The sequence below is a fragment of the Archocentrus centrarchus genome, chromosome 5, assembly GCF_007364275.1.
Source record: "Archocentrus centrarchus isolate MPI-CPG fArcCen1 chromosome 5, fArcCen1, whole genome shotgun sequence".
NCBI classification, from domain to species: domain Eukaryota; kingdom Metazoa; phylum Chordata; class Actinopteri; order Cichliformes; family Cichlidae; genus Archocentrus; species Archocentrus centrarchus.
This window is the reverse complement of record NC_044350.1, coordinates 23,240,178-23,258,333: the sequence shown is the minus strand read 5'-3', so window position 1 is coordinate 23,258,333 and position 18,156 is coordinate 23,240,178. Positions and strand designations below refer to the sequence as shown.

At 39.3% G+C, this 18,156-nt stretch overlaps 1 protein-coding gene across 1 annotated transcript in view; it reads left to right on the top strand.

Annotated features, from left to right (window-relative positions):
• The window catches only part of atg7 (ATG7 autophagy related 7 homolog (S. cerevisiae)), a 55,623-nt gene extending 37,599 nt beyond the window's left edge, over positions 1-18,024 (top strand). The window contains exon 19 of the mRNA XM_030729210.1: positions 17,125-18,024. Coding sequence (XP_030585070.1) covers positions 17,125-17,157 — 33 coding nt within the window. The 3' untranslated portion in view covers positions 17,158-18,024. The remainder of the gene's footprint in view (positions 1-17,124) is intronic.
• Positions 18,025-18,156: the final 132 nt, after the last annotated feature.

Sequence of the window (18,156 nt, the reverse complement as noted above, 5' to 3'; positions counted from 1 at the left end):
TTGCATTAAAAAAAAGTAAAGCGGGCATGCCATCATGTAACACATGCACATGCAAATCTATGTTGTTATCTGAATTATTTGCCAGCTATTCCTGCTTGACAGCTTCTGCATTGCTAATTATAAAAGTGTGCTCTTCTTTCTCTGATGCATGCCAGCTACAGGACAGACAGGTCACACCTCCTATCCATCCTTTCTTTACATAGTTTCTCACACATGCAGAAACTTTGCACTATACTTAGTCTGAGTCCCTCTGGCCCTTTACAGGCTAAATTCAGAAGCTTTGTGTCAGTTGGTGGCTTGACGTTTAACCTCACTTGGTAACCTTTCTAACGCTTGCCCTAGTTTTTTATTTTCTCTGGATGTGTGTATATGTACTGTGAGTAATTCATTTGTGTTTATTCTTATAGTCTTCTTTTTTTAATCTTCACAGGTTTTAAATTATCCAGCATATATTTTGCAATAGAGAAATGTGTTTGGCTGGGATTGGCTCTTCAAGTATTCACTTTCATTATCATGTCAGGGTCTATACTGACAGTGGCAGAAGATATCACTTTTCTAATGGTTTTATTAGCTTTAACCCTCTATTCCTACTTTCCATCTGTACAGCCAATTCTTAATTATCTGTGTGTGTGTAAACAACTGCCATCCATCTTTTGACCAGAGTCACATTTTTTTTTTTGTGCACAGATTGGTTCCTGGCTCTGTGATTCTGGCAGTGAGTGCTGGCAAACACAAAAGTGAAAATACTGTAGTGTAAATAAAAGAAATTTGAGAAATATGGATAACAAGTTGAAGACATTATGATACAACATAAGCCTGATTTGCTCAATGCACTCTCCAGATTGATTAACATATTATTCAGTGTCAGGGCAGGTCAGTCAGGACTTGGGGGCAGGTGTGACAGCTACAGTAGGTCATCATTCATTTAATTCCTGTGCCACCTTTCTATTCCTCTAGCTGAGGTAACATGACCCTTAGAGCTTGCAGAGCTGCACAGTGTTTCCATCATTACATGGTGCTATGTTCAGCAAAATGCTAGTCAAAAATAAATACCCGGGACAAAATGCAGTTCACGTTAAAAGAAAGCTGAAATATCCAGTCAGTGATTCATTAGTCTTACTTGTTCATGCTCGTACTGGAGTATTGTTTGGCCTGTTCTTGAAATTAAAATTATATGATATTTTTATGAGGTGCCGTAGGTGCATAAATGCAAACAATGGGTCATTCCTAGTCCTTTGCTAGGTGGTTGCTAGGCAACATGATATTATCAATCGTATAATTCAGCTTTTGTGGATATAAATGAGATGTTATTGTCTTAAAATTAAAACAATATGATGCTTTCATAAGGTGCTGTAGGTTCACAGAGGCAAAAAAAACAGGTAATTTTAGCTTGTTGCTAGGTGGTTGCCAAGCAATCTGATGGCGTCATAATTGCTGCTCAACTCCTGATCGTGTAGGAGGAATTGGCAGACAAAGAAACAAATACAGAGATTTTCTATGTGGCAGTGAGATTTTATAAAAATAAGAAAGAACTGGATAATTTAGTAGATTACCTCAGTTATTTTTGGTTTTGCGCTATTTAGGCTTATTATTATCATATTGATATTAGCGTTTTTTTTAGTTTTTCTACTCAATGTGAAGATAAAGATGAAGAGGTGAGAAGAACAGCAGGTGATATGTTTTCTTGGCACAGAAATAACTCCACTTTACTCCTTTGGTGGGCTGTATTAATACCCTTATACGCAGGACTGGAGCCAGCAAAGAGAGGTACTGTAGGTTGGGAGGGGCGAGGACGCATGGCACCCACAACAGCTGTCCTGTGTCTTGAGCCCAAAGAAGCTCATACAGAATTACTAATCATCAATCACTGGGAGGTATTTTCATAAGTCATAAATAGGATCCATAAAGCCAAATTTTCCCTAACTACATGGGAAAACTTACAGAGGCCCTGTTCCTGTACATGGTTTCTCCTCTCTGGCGCCAGTCAGTCCAAAGTGATGTCTTCTTCGAGCCAGGAAGAGAGTGACAGACAGAGAGACAGATGACTGGGTAGCAGCAGACCGAGTAGTAGTCTGGTCGTCCCTGTTTAGCTCCTACTCTTTCTCCTGTTCGGTAACTTAACAACTATTTCTGTATCTGTGTCGGCTTTACACTTTTAGAATGGACTGAGACTTCCGAAAGTACCCCAACCCCCCCGCGCGCTTACTCTTAATGTGGATCAGTTTGTTACAGAGCTAAATAATTTAACTGAATATTAAAATGTAATCTTTTAACATGGGCGTTATGGTATTGGAGATAAACATTTTGCTATATTATTTGGTCTAATATTATTTAGACCCAATCCAAAAGATCAAAAATGAAACTGCTTTAAAGTTAAGACCATGACGCTTTTCATTTGAAGGTAGGATTACAAACAATAATCTCATCATCTTTGATACTGCATTTATTAGACACCATCACTACACAGTGGGTGCAATTCCTTCTTAATTAAACAAATACAAATACTTTGTTCCTCAGTCAGGACAGAAAATTTGAAGATACCAGCACTGAATTTAAAGGATGGTTACCTTTCTCATGGAGGTCAAATGTGCCATCTGTATCCCGCTCAGTACAGTTCAGCTGAAACCAAAGGAAGTGAATTTTATCAGAATGTAAGCACACATTGTGTCCAATACTTACTCTATTGTTTGATACACTGAAAGCTAGCATACACAGATGTATTAAAACATGACCCCCCCCCCCTCCCCTCCCCTCCCGGAGGAAATATGAAGTCTTTCTAACATAAAAGCCCAACAAACTTTTTCTGTTTGGCACAATTACTACAATGTACAGAATTTCTTTTGAAAAAATATCACGAATAACTGATCAATGATCAGTTTTTCATTTATATAAAAACAGATGCTACTGTGTATGTATATAACCTGCACTCTGAGGTGTTTTCATGAATCTTTTCTTGAGTTCAGGGCTTTTTATTCCTCTGTTTCTGATTTTGGCAAACAGTAAAACTCTCCAGCTGCATCAAAGACAGAGATAAGCGCGTGTGTGTGTGTGTGTGTGTGTGTGTGTGTGTGTGTGTGTGTGTGTGTGTGTGTGTGTGTGTGTGTGTGTGTGTGTGTGTGTGTGTGTGTGTGTGTGTGTGTGTGTGTGTGTGAGAGAGAGAGAGAAAAAACATCTTCTAGCCTGATTCTAGCATGCCTTACTGGTCACAGGTAATCTGCCCAGAAGCTCTGGATTGAAAAAGAATCACACACACACACAGTACATCTGGCCACATTGCCGGTTCTTATCTTTTCTCCTGATGCTGTTCTGTCGAGCACATGGAGAGCAGAGATAACATCGAGCCCGTGGTTCATATAATTAGACACACACACACACATACACACACAGAAAGACAGAGAAAGAACACATGATAAGTACTGCATGATTTGCATACAGCATGGATCTGTATGTAAACTGTTTGCCTAGCACCTATGTGTGTGCGCTCACAGGAACACTGTGGGTAATGCTTGACTGACTTTGTTTCCTTTGTTCATCTGTGAAGTTTTAACCTGGAAAATAAAGTTGTTGGCAGTGACTGATTCACAAAGTGCAAAGCCTTTATAATGAAAGACTGCGACTGTCTGCTGTGCTGAGCATCGGATCAAAAGATTGCCTTAACTGTGGTTTCCTATTAAGTGTGTGTATGCGTGTGTGTGTGTGTGCGTCAGGGATTGCTGCTTTACAGTATAAAGATATCTGAATAGTATTGGCTCTAAGTTTGAGAATTTCCATATTTTTAAACAAAGAAAGAGTTCTTATTTCATCATTTTCATTCTGTTGAAGGTGTTTGTTACACAGACGTGTGAGAGGATCTGTGAGTGTGCATGCTTACCCAAGTGCGTGTGTGTATTTGTTCATGAGCCCATGGGGCCCTGCTAGTGTTTGATTGCTGCTCTGACCACAAGTCGGGCTTTGACTCATAGTTCTAATTAAACATAGGGCAGGTCTGAACTGGCAACGCACACATACACGTACACACACCGCCTCTGAAGTTGATCTGTTATTGCCATTTGGTTAGTTGCACCCTCAAAAATGGTTCATTAGGTAGACTTTACACTGGTTGCATATGCACGTGCTAATGCCTCGCCAAAGGCAACTGCAACTGATCTAAACAGAGGCGTCAAACTTTTAAAGGTTTAATTGATGTTGTTAACTCGTTAAACAGAAAAAAATTTTTATATAAAGTAATACGTAATCTATGAAAGTTTCCAAAGTACTACAATATGTTTTAGCATGTAGCTAAATTTGATTTTTTTCACTTTTTTTTTTTTTTTTTTAAACAAGGATGACAATCTTGTGGGCCTTACAGTGTTATGAAATAATTCTATGACTCTAAAATGTGTTGATAACCTTTGCTGCACAGGAAATGTGTCACTGAGAAATGGGACCAGGGAGAGGGGAAAAGCGAAGGGAAGCGGAAGATGGAGACTGATAGTGACCGACAGTGAGAGAAAGGACTGAAAAGTAGAGTAGGGCAGATTGAGCAAGAGAAAAACCTTTAAAGGGAAGAGGACATGTCAGTTGTCAAACTAAGTGCATTATTCAGAGGGTTTCGTTCGATGGAAACATTCCAGAGAAAGACAGAAAGTTACTGGCCCTGGAAAAAAGAAGAAATTCTGGAAATTTGAGACCCTAAATATTTAAGAAAAAAAAGTTAAGAACATGGAGGAAGAGTCCTCCTGCAAAGAAGGGCGGACAGGCTGTTGGTGTCTCAGGAGAAACAACAGGACCCAGCTGTTGCTCTGCAGGCCACCACACCCAGCTGAGAGAGGCTTCATTTGTTGTTGTAGCTGGCCTTCATGACTCTGACAGAAAAGGGGGAGAAAGGGGAGGTGGTGGTGGCAGCAGACTCTGGCCAACTTAAAGTAAAGAAAAGAACAAGAGTGAAGAGTAGCAAATCTCCCCGTTTCTAAGAAAATCTGAAATAAAAAGAGGATACTGCATCACTTCTGGTTTGTCAGTTTCCTGCAAAAGGGTTTGGACCAAAGTTTATCTGGGTCGAGTATTGAGAATGCCACTGCTTTGTTTGATTACCCCAAGACTCGGGAGATTATGAAAACATAGCCAGTGGACATGACCTCAGCTGGGACCTGAACATTAACTCTGTTCCCACGAGAGCTCCTCTAAACCATCTTTTTTCCTTTTTTAACTCGGGACCACTTTCACTCCCATCCATGTTATCCTTCACTTTTCATCTGACGTTTCTTTTCCCATCTTCAACCTTGCGCTGCTCTCAGGCTTCAGCTTTTGTGTCTTATCGTTCAGATTTTCCTTTATGTCGCTTTCTTATCTTCCCTCTGTCTCTGAATTTAATTACTACAATTTTGATGGCCATTTTTACATACATGGAATAAAAAAGATGAGATTCCAGCAGTGTTATTGAAGTGCAATGGCAACTTACTTCCCATCCTATTTAATTTTCAATGGTATTAAGCTACAAATTGATGGCTGCCGGTGTCACTGCATGATGTAAGGCAAATGAAAGTTGAACTGGCCTCCTGCAGCGATGCTGTGAAGATTCACAAATCCATAGACGATGTCTGTGAGTGCTAGAGCCTCAGTGAGAATGTTGTTGGCCATGTTTGGATGTTCTGTAGCGTTGTGACACCTAGTGTGTTATTTCCAGTAAGTACCTCAATAAACCATGACAGCAAAACAGTAGAGACAAAAGCATAGACTGCATATAAAAAGATGGGCCTAGAAACCATGACATCAACCACTGGTTAGTAAAGTTGTGTGGAGAAAGCCTCAAGTGAAGAATTTTGGTTCTTGCTAACTTGGTGTTATGAAACCAGATATGACAAACACATTGTGGATCTGAGAGAAACTGAGGTACGCTGCATACTCATACAGTAGAGTGGTAGACCCACCCAGAGGAATATTCTGTTTTATCCTTTTTAACTGATGGTGACCATAATTTACATGGTGACCATGTTACACTCAATGAGACGTGAAACTGGGGATTGATGCTATAAACTCATCAGTGAAGTGTTTACAGATCAAGGGAGCAAAATGCTCTTTTCTTTTTGCAATGAGAGTAGTCACACACTGCTGGAAATAATGGATTAGCTTCACTTTTCATACTCAGAAGCTGTCTTTTTTTTTTTTTTTTATCTACAGATTATTGACCACAGCAGGACCTCTGCTAAGTGGAATGTAGCCATCATCAGTATAATATAGGGCAACTGTACGCTTCATTTATATTTATATTTGTACTCAGTGTTCATTTTCTGTACATTAGCCTTGCATAGCTGGTCTTTGCTGTTATGTCAGTATGAGTTTGGAGCTGGTGTGGAAAGGAAAGAGCAACCTTTTTTTTTTTTCTTTTCCCTGAGCACTAGGTCAACTACAGTGACACTGTTTTATTAAACAGCACAATAAATATCTTGACTCTGGAACCAAATTGAAAAGATTAAAAAAAAACCCAAAAAAACAATCATTTTATTTAAGTGTATTTATTTCAGGTCTCACTGTTATTGGCTTCTGTGTCAAACAGAGGGTGCATGCTTTTTTTTTTTTTTTTAAATGTGACCCACACATAGGACATGTGTCATTGAGAGGGCAGGTTAAGTTAGTAGGTTCCCCTCCTTTTCCTGTCTCCACCCATCCCCTTTTCCTTTTCCTGTCTCAATTCCCAGCGAATATATTGTGTACCCATGCACACCCAATTACACGCCATGTTCACCGAGTTCCCCCCCTGAGAGCTGCAGGCCTGGAACAAAGAGGACATCAGAAAGAACACAGGGGATTGCTGCAGGAAATGGAAGCACACGTAGTGATCATTTAAAATTTAGGAGGTTGGGACTACCTGCATTTCAGAACAGCTGTACTGTAGTGCACAAACCTTTTATATGTATAACTTTTTTTTGCATTTAATTTTCATTAACATAAGGAAAACACTGTGGTGCTTATGTAGCTGCTGCATTATGTAGTTATTATGTCCCTGAGGTTTTTGCTCAGGGTACAGTGTTTTTAGGCAGGAAGAGGACCATAAAGTGGACATTAGAACATATTTGTATGGTTTTTACAGCAGTGAAAATAGACACAATACTTTTCATGTGGACCGATCACGTAATAGTTAAACTTTTAAAGAGATGGAGTCTGCTCCCATTTGTGCAAGTTCCCAGAACTTCAGTGTTGGTACATGGAATTAAATTTGCCTTAATTATAGTGTTTTGTTTTTTTAGTTTTTTTTTTTAGTGTGTGACTCAGTATAACTGTCAAGACTTTTAAAAATCTGTGAAAATACCTGCTATTTCTGAGATGTCTACTCTCAGTATATTCAAACCATGTTAAGGTCTGTTTCTAGTTTAAGCAATCTAAAACTACATCCAAATTGGAATTACCTACTGCTTCAAATCTGTATCACTTAGTCCCAGCATCTTATATCTACTGAGGCATCTGGAACTACTTTATCAAATGAGTGTTTTTATTTCCAAGCAATATTAGTGACAGTTCTGCTTATTATGTGGAAGTACAGTACCGTATTTTTCGGACTATACGTCGCTCCGGAGTATAGGTCGCACCAGCCAAAAAATGCATAATAAAGAAGAAAAAAACATATATATGTCGCACTGGACTATAAGTCGCACTTTTTTTGGGGGGGGGGGGGTTGATAGAATCCGAGACCCAGAGCAGAAATTCCATCTTGAACGGCAATTTAAAATAATAATGGATTAAAGAACAGGACGAACACGGTTACGCCTACGTTATGCTAACGTAGCACATTCAGCTACATGATGCACAACGAACACGTGTTCGGTATGTTAACGTAACATTAAGTTATTCAGATAACCATAGCATAAAGAACGTACTAACAAGTTAACCAAACCATCAATCCATTGAATTCTTCATCCTCGGTGTCACTTCTAAACAATTCCGTACACTCCGTAGACGAAGCGCCGCTTCCTCTTCTGTGTCGCGTTAGTCAGACTCGTCGTCAGCTGCAGTTCCAATTATTCCAGCCTTTCTGAATCCCAACAGGATGGTTTGTCACTGAAGCCCATGTTTTCTTGATCCATCCAATGACTTCCAGGAAAGTTGGGTGGCGCATTCTCCCAGTTGCCGTTAAGCTGTGCTCTCCATTCATCATCCACTGCGCCCACAGGTTACGCAAGACTGCCTTAAAGCTGCAGTTCACGGAGATGTCAAGTGGCTGGAGTATTTTGGTTCATGTGTTATAAATGTCACATATACGTCGCTCTGGAGTATAGGTCGCACCCCCAGCCAAACTATGAAAAAAAGTGTGACTTATACTCCAGAAAATACGGTACATGCTGCCTCCGTCCATCCATTTTTTTTTCTAATCTCACTAGCAAGCTGAGCAGAGAATCCTATAATCTCTCCAGCATGTCTTGGATCTGCTCCGTGGTCAATTCCTGGTTGGACATGCCCAAAGCATGGATGTATCCAGGAGTCAGATGTCCAAACCACATCAATTGGCTCCTTTTGATGTGGAGGACCAGCAGCTCTACTATGAGCCCCTCCCAAATAAAGGTTGAACCCATAAACCCTTTACTGTTTCTCTTCACTATCGTATGTCTTCGGTTACTACCTGAAGTTTGTGGCCATAGGTGAGGGTAGGAACAGAGATCAACCAGTAAATGGGCAGTTTAGCCAACTTAGCGAACATTATTTATAAAGCACTTTTAAAAACAGCAACCACTGACCAAAGTTTGATGAAAATTATTCAAAATTGCTAACAAGAGGTGCTGAATCATCATGTTCTAGTGGCATTTGGTGCAACAACACTATCATTTGTTCAATTTTTTTTACCTTGTTTTTAGTTCATATCTGAATACTGAATGCTTATTTGTTATTATTATTCCCTTTCTGCTGTGTCCCTTTCCATTTCTTTCTAAACTTTTGATTCCCAGACATTTTCACCCTACTTTAAATTGTCTCTCAACCGGTAAAACCACCAGACTGCAAAATTCCCACCACATTGTGTAGGAATGCCACAGAGCAATTCAGGAATGTAGTTGGGAATACAGCAGCAGCTGGTGTTGCATTGTGCCGTGTGATGTCATTTTCTCATCTGAAAGTGGGAATGCACATACATGCAGTTATGTGGTGTGTGTGTGTGTGTGTGTGTGTGTGTGTGTGTGTGTGTGTGTGTGTGTGTGTGTGTGTGTGTGTGTGTGTGTGTGTGTGTGTGTGTGTGTGTTACTGGAAGAGGACACTCAGTCGAAGTTTGACTCGTAATCCCAGTTGGTCTTCTTACTGGAACATGACACATTGATTTCATAGATCCAAATTATTTAACCAAAGTTTATTTCCAGCAGTGTTTTCCTATAAATTGTTCATGTGTCATAATATATCAGAAATGGCAGGCAACGGAATAATTAGAGGCCATTAATAGACTTGTTGCCAGCCTATTCTGCAACATTAACAGATTAAAAAGCATGTTTAATAGGCACACATACTATTCCTCTACCCTAGACTTTTTCCTGGCTGGACCTTGGACTATGCACATGAAATACGATTACTCTGCATATAATTAAGGCAAAGACCTTGTGTTACTACTTCCATGTGTTTTCCTGTTGTTTCTGACCATTTGATGCATAAAAATGCATTTTTTGCTTGAGTCAATGAAACCCCACTTAAAATTATAAGTTATAAAAATCCTTTTCATACAATCCTGGTGATTTTCCTTCAAGGGAAGTCCAAAACTTCTTTGGGAGGTGCCAACTTTTTTTATATGCAGCAAAACTTGTGCCCTATGCAAATTGGTAGTGGTCATGGGACTGTAAGTAGTTCATGATGGATTTTGAGGTCTGCTTTGGATCATTGTCCTGTTGCAGAAGCCAGCATCTTTTCTCTTTCACTTTTTTTTCTTTCTTCTTTCAATGTAACTGTATGTTGTTTGAATTATGAGTTTGCTGGTATTTATTGGAATCTTCTTTTTTTATTATTATTATTTCTTTTGCAACTGGCTGTTATACAGCACCAACCACCAGTAGTTGGAAAGGTGTTTCTCCATCTAGTACTGCAGATCTTTGGTGATTGTGACCAAAAAAAAAAAAAAAAAAGAGCTCAGTTTTACCTTCATCTGTCCAAAGAACCTGTTTCAGAAAGCCTGTGGATTTCCAGATGTTTGTGCGTCAGCTCCTAACAGTAGAATGATACAGTAGCACTCCTGTGTTGGTTAAACCTTCCTGCAGCATCTTTGCACAAAAAGCATTTGCTTGGTCATTCAGATGTCCTGTTGATTTCCACAGTTTTCCTTACTATGATTTCTAATAGCATTTCAGACAGTGGAAACTATAAGCCTGAGGCGCTTTCATAGGTGCTTTGTAGGTATCAGTTTGCTTCATTTTCAGTTCAAACAAGATTTGAACAGGACTTCTATTCAAATTATTAACATCAGCTAATTGTTATGCATTGAGCACCAGTTATAATGGCAATTCTTGAACTGAAAAGAGTGAGATAATGAATTAAGTGAGCTCAACATTTTGCACATGCCACAGTTTGGGGTTTCAAGACAGCAGAATAAAAAGTAAGGGTACATAGATAAAGGGAAAGTGTCATCCTTTAATGTCTGTTTTGCTGCAAGGTTAATGTTTACTTCTTATCAAATTTGCCCAGGGGTGACCACACCTTTGCCACACCTGTACTTTTTAATTTCAAGAGTCATATTTGCTTGGTCAAATAAAGGCTAAATAAAAACCTAGACATAGACGCCATTAACGTAGTGCGTTTTTCAATGGCAGGAGATCCCAGAGAAAATTTGCTTGAGGAGAACATGTAACATGTAACAAGTAATTCTGCACATGTGGATGAGCGCACATCATGAGGTCAGCAGATAGACACGCCTGCTATTATTGTCATTTACATAATATGGAGTATTTTTCTGTTTCCATAATACATGAATTGCGGCTAGCCAGAGAAGGGTACGGCAATGATAAGGAGGAGAAAAGAAAAAAAAAGAATGAGAAAGAATTTATTGGAGGGTTTTTTTTGTTTTGTTTTTCCAGATTTGTATAGCCACTAATATAAAACGGTCCAGCAACATCACTGTGAACTGAAAATATTTCCATATGTGTACACTTACTTTATTTACTGGCTTACCGACAGGGTTATAATGGACGGGGTTTAAAGGGCGAGTGCCCAAACTCATTACCATAAGTAAACAAATTGCAGAGATATTAGATCATTTGTTTGAGAAAACAAGTATTTCGCTGAAACCCTTGAAATAACTACCAGGTCCAGACTGGCAGACTTGTCAGGATTAAATAAGTCACTAAAAACTGAAATCTGCATTTATTGTAAAGCAGTCATGATTTTTCAGAGATTAAAAAATGTGTTAAATTACAGATTTACAGAAGTAAATCGGGCCTTTAACATAAATGCAAACAGGTGCAACTTTATCTCAAAGGACAGTATATTACAATATATTACATTGCCATCAGAATAGTGAGAAATAAGCAGGTAACAAAGACTGGCTGGTTGGTCAGGGATTCATTGTACAGCAACATAATGATTTCATCTGATATGTGAACATCCCAGTTTACATACAGTATGAAAGCAAAAGCAAAGTTACTGTCCCTGCAGCCCCTCTGGACAGAGATGAGATATGACTCTCACTTTCTAAGTTTGTAAAAACTTTTATGAACTATCCGAGATCACCTACATGAATCAGAGCTGTTGTTCAACAGAATATCCTCATTTTCTTCCTCAACCAACAGCACACAGTCGATGTTGTATCCAGCAGCCATAAACCACATCAGTCTGTGTGGTCCTTTAATTGCATATCAGATGGAGCCAGTCTCCATGATGAAAGCTCGACTTTGCACTTTGTGCTTTGGTGTCAGTTCTAATATGTAAAACAGATGTGTGTTTAATAGCAAAGCCCGTCAGTGGTTGTGTAGCACTAGCTAGTTGAATGAGTTTAGAGGTTGGATTCCCACTGGGGCCACCCGCACTTTGGATCTATTCCTGTAAGTTGGCTCACTATTTTGAATTAGCTCTCCTAAGGAGCGTTAGCCCCTGTCAGTGAAGTGACAGCGTTCTGAAGTTTCTCCCTGATAAACTGTGATTTCAGGCAGTAAAAGCTGTAGCTCGGGCACTACTTTTCAAGATAAATGTTGCCCCTCAAGCTGAGACTTGTGCCGCATTTGTGGGGGAGCAGCAATCAGCAGCAGCAGAGAGTTGGCTGTGATTCTACCATATCAGCTTCCAGCTAAAACCTTCGCTATCTGATGAGATCCCAGCCTTGTTTCAACAACTAGCCTGGATTATAGTTGTCATATCAGTCGGAGCCCAACTGATTACAAACACATTCACACAATGATTACATGCAGCTTACTGTTGGACGTTATGAAACATCCAGCAAGCCTTTTGTTTTCAACCTCCGGTGGTTGAAGGTCTTGAAGCGATAAGGCTGCTTCAAAGTTAAACATGTTTCGTTTATTGTGTTTCTGCCAATCCCTTTGAGGGTATGTCATGGAGTGTGTCTGTTTGTGTGTAAAGTAGAGGTCATCCAGTCAAGACAAATATAATTAAAGCGAGAGCTGCAAGCAGTCATTAATTTTATTGCCTATTTTTGTTTGTTTGATTATTGAATTTAGCCCTTGAAATTGTATCTTCCTGTGACTTAAGGTGACATCTTTACATTGAGTCCTTGAGGCCATTTGAGCACAGTGAACTCATCTACAATGTCACGTTCAAGAAACCAGTTTGAGATGATTTGAGCTTTGTGTCGTAGCATGTTCTCCTGCTGGAAGCAGCCATCAGAAGATGAGTACATTGTGATCATCAAGGGCTGGAAATGATCAGCAACAGTAGGCTGTGGCATTTAAATGATGCTCAGTTGGTACTAAGAGGCCCAAAGTGTGAAAAGAAAATTTCCCCCACACTATTACATCACCAGCAGCCATAACTGTTGTTACAAGGCAGGATGGAGCCATGCTTTCATGTTGTTTATGTCAAATTCTGATGCTACCATCTGAATGTCACCACAGAAATCGAGACACATCAGACCAGGCAACGTTTAGCCAATCTTCTGTTGTCCAGTTTTAGATTTCAGATCAGCCAATAACCGTGCCACGTTCAAAGTCACTTAAATCACCATTCTTCCCTACTTTGATGCTTGGTTTGAACTTCAGCATGTTGTCTCAGCCATGTCTACATACGTAAATGCATTGAGTTGCTGCCATGTGACTGGCTGATTAGATATTTGTGGTAACAAGCGGTTGAACAGGTGTGAGTGTACAGTACATGGGAATGCTGCAAGAAGTTGTTTAAGCTTCAATAAGTTTCCTAATTGGACAGAGCTGAGAAGTGATTTATTTCAAGCTTGGCTTTACTGAAATCTGCTTATGCATTGCAGCAACAGAGGGTTCAGATGGTTGAGAAACATCCCAAGTATTCAGCTGAGCTCCAAAGAGTGTAGTATAGTTGCTGGCTTCAGTTTGCTGGAGCTATTCATGTTACATAAGGTTTACCCCCACGACACACAAAATCTCCCTCTCTCTGCCACCTCTACCCCCTTTCCATTTTGCACAAAAGATTTCACAGACACACACACACACACACGCCATCAGTGTGGCATGGCAGCCATCCAGAGAGGGGCTCCAGTGTTGCTCCATTTCAAAGAGCTCTTTGCTTGCTGTCCTTTTGATGGCTGCTCCTCAGCAGCAGTGGAGCAGAAATGCACAACGTCCAGCTTTGATAAAAAATTTGTCCTTGATTTTCCACACTGCACTCCAACTGCACTTACTTTATGAAAATAAAAAAAAAAGCTTTGTGAAGACTTGGAGGTTTTTTTTAAAGCCCATATATACAATAGACTATGATATAGCTAGACCTACTGTGGAACAGGCAAGACAACTTTTTCTGATTTGTAGCCACAGGGCCTTACTGTGTGGAGCACTATCTCCCTGTTGAAGCAGGTATACGGGCAAAGCTGAAGTAAAAGCATCACTAAAATATTCTTGTTTAAAAGGATAAAAATTAGTGTAGGAATCTGGGTCAAAGAAACCGTTGTATAGCATTGCCAAAACAAATCTCAGTGGCCCATATTTTCAACTGATTATTATTTAGATGTGAATTTTCTCCTTAGGTATCAATAAATTCTTTATTAAAGTAAAGCTGTTATCCTTGATTAAATTTAAGGGAATTACATACAAGTAAATTTAAGTACAGTTATTTGTCGGGCTGTCTATAGTAAGTTGGGAAAAACAGTACTAAACTGGGGTTGTTAATAGTTGGAGACAAGCTGTGCTAAGCCTGGCTTAACTTGTGTGAAGGAGAAGGAAATCTCTAGTCCGATGCACAGTGAGAAAACACTTTGACCTCCTGATGTAATACGTTGTATCCAGCATTCTTAATCTGTACTCAAACAGAAATTCCAGAGTAGTGTGAAGGTAGGGGTTGTGTTTTCTTTGCTCTCTGGAGAGTGACACTCAGGCACAATAAGTCTGCAGAGTCTTAAATCCTTTGGAACGTGTAACATCAGTGGCTTTGTCAGTTTGCTCTGATTCTGTTTTTCAGACTTTCATGTCCCTCTAGAGGGGTGGGTTGGGGTGGGGTGGGGTAGTCATGTGCATGCCTGTCCATTCACACTGAAAATGTTTCTCCTGAAAATGATTAATAATGCTGTTAAATTGATTTGTATGAAAAGTGACCAAAGTTCTCATTCATACGTGAAGGACGACACAAATCCCAGAAAGGTGTGTGTGTCTGAAAAGGGTGACGTTGGCCTGGTTTGGTACCAAACACAGACCTGCTGTTGAACAAGCACAAAGGACACTAGGTGGAAAGATAAACTGTTGGCAGTCAAGCAATAGTTCCAGCAACAAAACATCACCTACAGCACACAAGCTGCATGTTTTTTGCATCCCGTTTTTTTTTTTTTTTCAGATAGATTTTAGAATCGAGGGAGCCAGTTTGTTTCCTTCAGTTGCAGATGCTAAGCTATCTGTATTTGCAGTCGAGTAGCACATTGCTGTTGACCTTCTCACTTCACAAAACACAAGAGTAAAATTGGAATTTCCCCAAATTTTAATTATTCCAGTAACCAGAATCTAAACGTGAATGTTCAGACTGTGAGAAAATATGTTTAGTTGTATTCATACAGTAATAAACCAGTATGATGTTGCCGCAGATAAGTCACATGCATGCAGCTGCTTAATTTGCTCCCCCTCTCTTTTTAAAAAAAAATTTGAATTCAAATGTTCATCCAAAATACATTAGTCATCAGTTGTTTGTTTGCAGCCATTTCTGTGAGAGATGTTTTCCCTCAGTGGATCATCCAAGAGCACAATCTTTGGACATTTGTCAGAATTTAAAATAGGTCAGTCTCCATTTTAATGAGGCTGACATGCAGAGGTTTATACTGCTTGTAATAAATGTATTTATTACAAGGTGTACTACATTGTTTCACATAAACCTACCAAATCTAAATGTGTATTGGAAGTGGCTAAGCTCTTATGTATGCTATCATGGGTATATTTTAAAAGTGACAAAAGTGACAAAGCCATTACTCCCACCACCACTCCTACCCCATTTGCACTCTTGATGTTGTAAGTTCAGCCTCATTCATTTTAACATCAGTCTTCTATTTACTCTCATACTTTTGTTTAGAGCTACATCTATTAGCTGGGTGGTTGAGGAATGCAGCGTGTATGTGTTAGAATTGTGTGTGTTTGTGGTTGTGTGCGTAACATTCCAGACAGTGTCAGAGGTATGCGAATTACGTCTTACAGAGGAAGAATGTGAAGAATTCTGCTGCCATGTGAAGGCTGCTGTTTACTGACAGACTCGCACAGAAGTGGTTCCTCTGTCTCTCTCCCTGTGTGTGTGTGTGTGTGTGTGTGTGTGTGTGTGTGTGTGTGTGTGTGTGTGTGTGTGTGTGTGTGTGTGTGTGTGTGTGTGTGTGTGTGTGTGTGTGTGTGTGTGTTTTAATGTGTCACTTCTGGATAAGAAAACGATTGGGAGTAATGATTTTCAAGGCTGCTATACAACTGGAGATGAGTCTATTTATCTGCCTCTCTTTTCTTTCATTTTTTGTATTAGAATTGTTTTATTAAATGTCATATGACAGTATATATGTAGTTTGCATTATAATGTTTTGGGTCTGCGCTATGTAATTCTTGGTACTCTGCATCTGCACACTTCTTTAAGTAAAGCAAACTGTGTCAAAACTATTTTAAACAGATGTGTTAATGCAGAGCTGGGGAGTTAATTTTCCCAGGAGGCATATAGAATAGAATAGAATGCCTTTATTGTCATTATACAGGATGTACAATGAGATTGGAGGATGGATGGATGGATGAGAAACTGGGACTGTTGTGGAGGGCCACACCAACAGTCCCAGTTTCTCATGTGGTATACTGATGATTGAACTGACATTGATAAGTGTGTTAACTTAAACAATCACCGTGTTGATAATTGTTTGCCAGTTTTCCTTCATGTTTTTAGCTGCACCATAGTTTCAAATCCCTTGTATTTGTTTGGGATCATAGTTTATTCTTCTGGTGATAAATATACAATTCTAAACCTGTCCACAATTGTGATTGGTCAGCTTCTATGTCAATGCTCCTACTGCTAGATTCACAAAACTTGGATTGATTTACCGAGGTAGTAACCACCTAACCTCTTAGCATGATTATCTTTGTTAGATTTAGCAATACCAGATAATGATGATGACGATGGAAATGCATATGGTGGAGATCTTTCATAGTAAAGGCTCCAGAACCCCGTGGGGAACATAGCATCTGTTCTCGAAGTCATTTGTCTTGTTACTGGAGAAATTTCCTAATGGATACATCTGAAAAGTATTACTGCAGAATGATTCAACAATCAGCGCTAGTTGTGCAAATGGCAGTATGTTTAAATGGCAATGCAAGCTAGTAGACATGGACATCAGCAAGACACATTTTGAAATATCTTGGCTCATTTGTACACACAAGAACATGAATAGTAGGTATAAGTACTTATTAAGCTTCTAAATGTTTTAAAACATCATTGAGCTGTTTTATTAGTCCCAACAGAAAGCCCTTTAACACATGCTCTTTTGTAAACATAACTGCCATGTTAATTTTGCCTTGGCTGAATTCCTCCATTATGTTTCTTTCTCATCAGATTTGGGACATGAGTGACGATGAGAGCATCTGAAAACTGGTGGAGCGAGCACCCAACCGCAGAAGGACAAAACACTTCCATTTACCCTTTTTTTTTTTTCCCTTTTTCCTAAAATGAATTCTGCATTTACAAAGGCCACGTTGTTTACATCAACACCAAGCACATGACCAAAATGAAACATTTTGGAAAAGCAGCTAAAAGAGTTTTAAAATTCCAAATAGTCTTCATTTGGATTCAAGGTTGCCTAAAGAGTTGGAGCTTCAGAACTGGGCAGTAATGCAATTAAAAAAAGTTCTCACAGCTTAAACAAGTTTGATTTTATATGAAACAGTTGAAGTCCTTGACCAAGAACAACAAAACCTGCAAAAAAACCCAAAAAATTTAAACCCTCTCAAAGTCTCCAAGACATTTAATGAGTTTACTGGAGAAATCTTTGGCAAGATATGAACACCATCTGTTTGCTCGTTCAGTTTGACAAAGAGCTTTGGCTAAGTTTTGAAAATACAGTACAATTCAGCAAATCCACCCACCTTTTTGTCTGTTTACTAGAGACTGTGACACATACAGTACAGCTGATATTGAAACCAGCTTTGTTGCTATGAAGCTTTCACTCAGAACCTGCGCACAGATGTTACTGTTATACGTAGAACTGTGGAAACTGTTGCTCTTGGTTTGTTGGTGTTGATGCATGTTTGTGTAACTTTGACTTTTTTAACTCTGTATTGTTCCATGTGTCTCATCTGCAAACATTTACAATGTGTTCAGTGTAATCACGTGAATTTTAACTGGTTGGATATTTAAGGAAGTGGCTGAAGTTCAGTGTGTGCGCGGGAGATGATTGTGAGAAAGGATTGTTTGATTAATCAGAGAGCCATTTTCTCTTCTGTAAGTATTAAAAGACTGGAATAAAATTTATTATTTCTCTATTAACATGTGTGAGGTTTATGTCACTATGAAGCAATACCCTTTTTGGTTTAGCTCAGTCTTTCCAAAAGCTGTTTGCCACTTTTTCTAGCATCTCTCGTAACCATT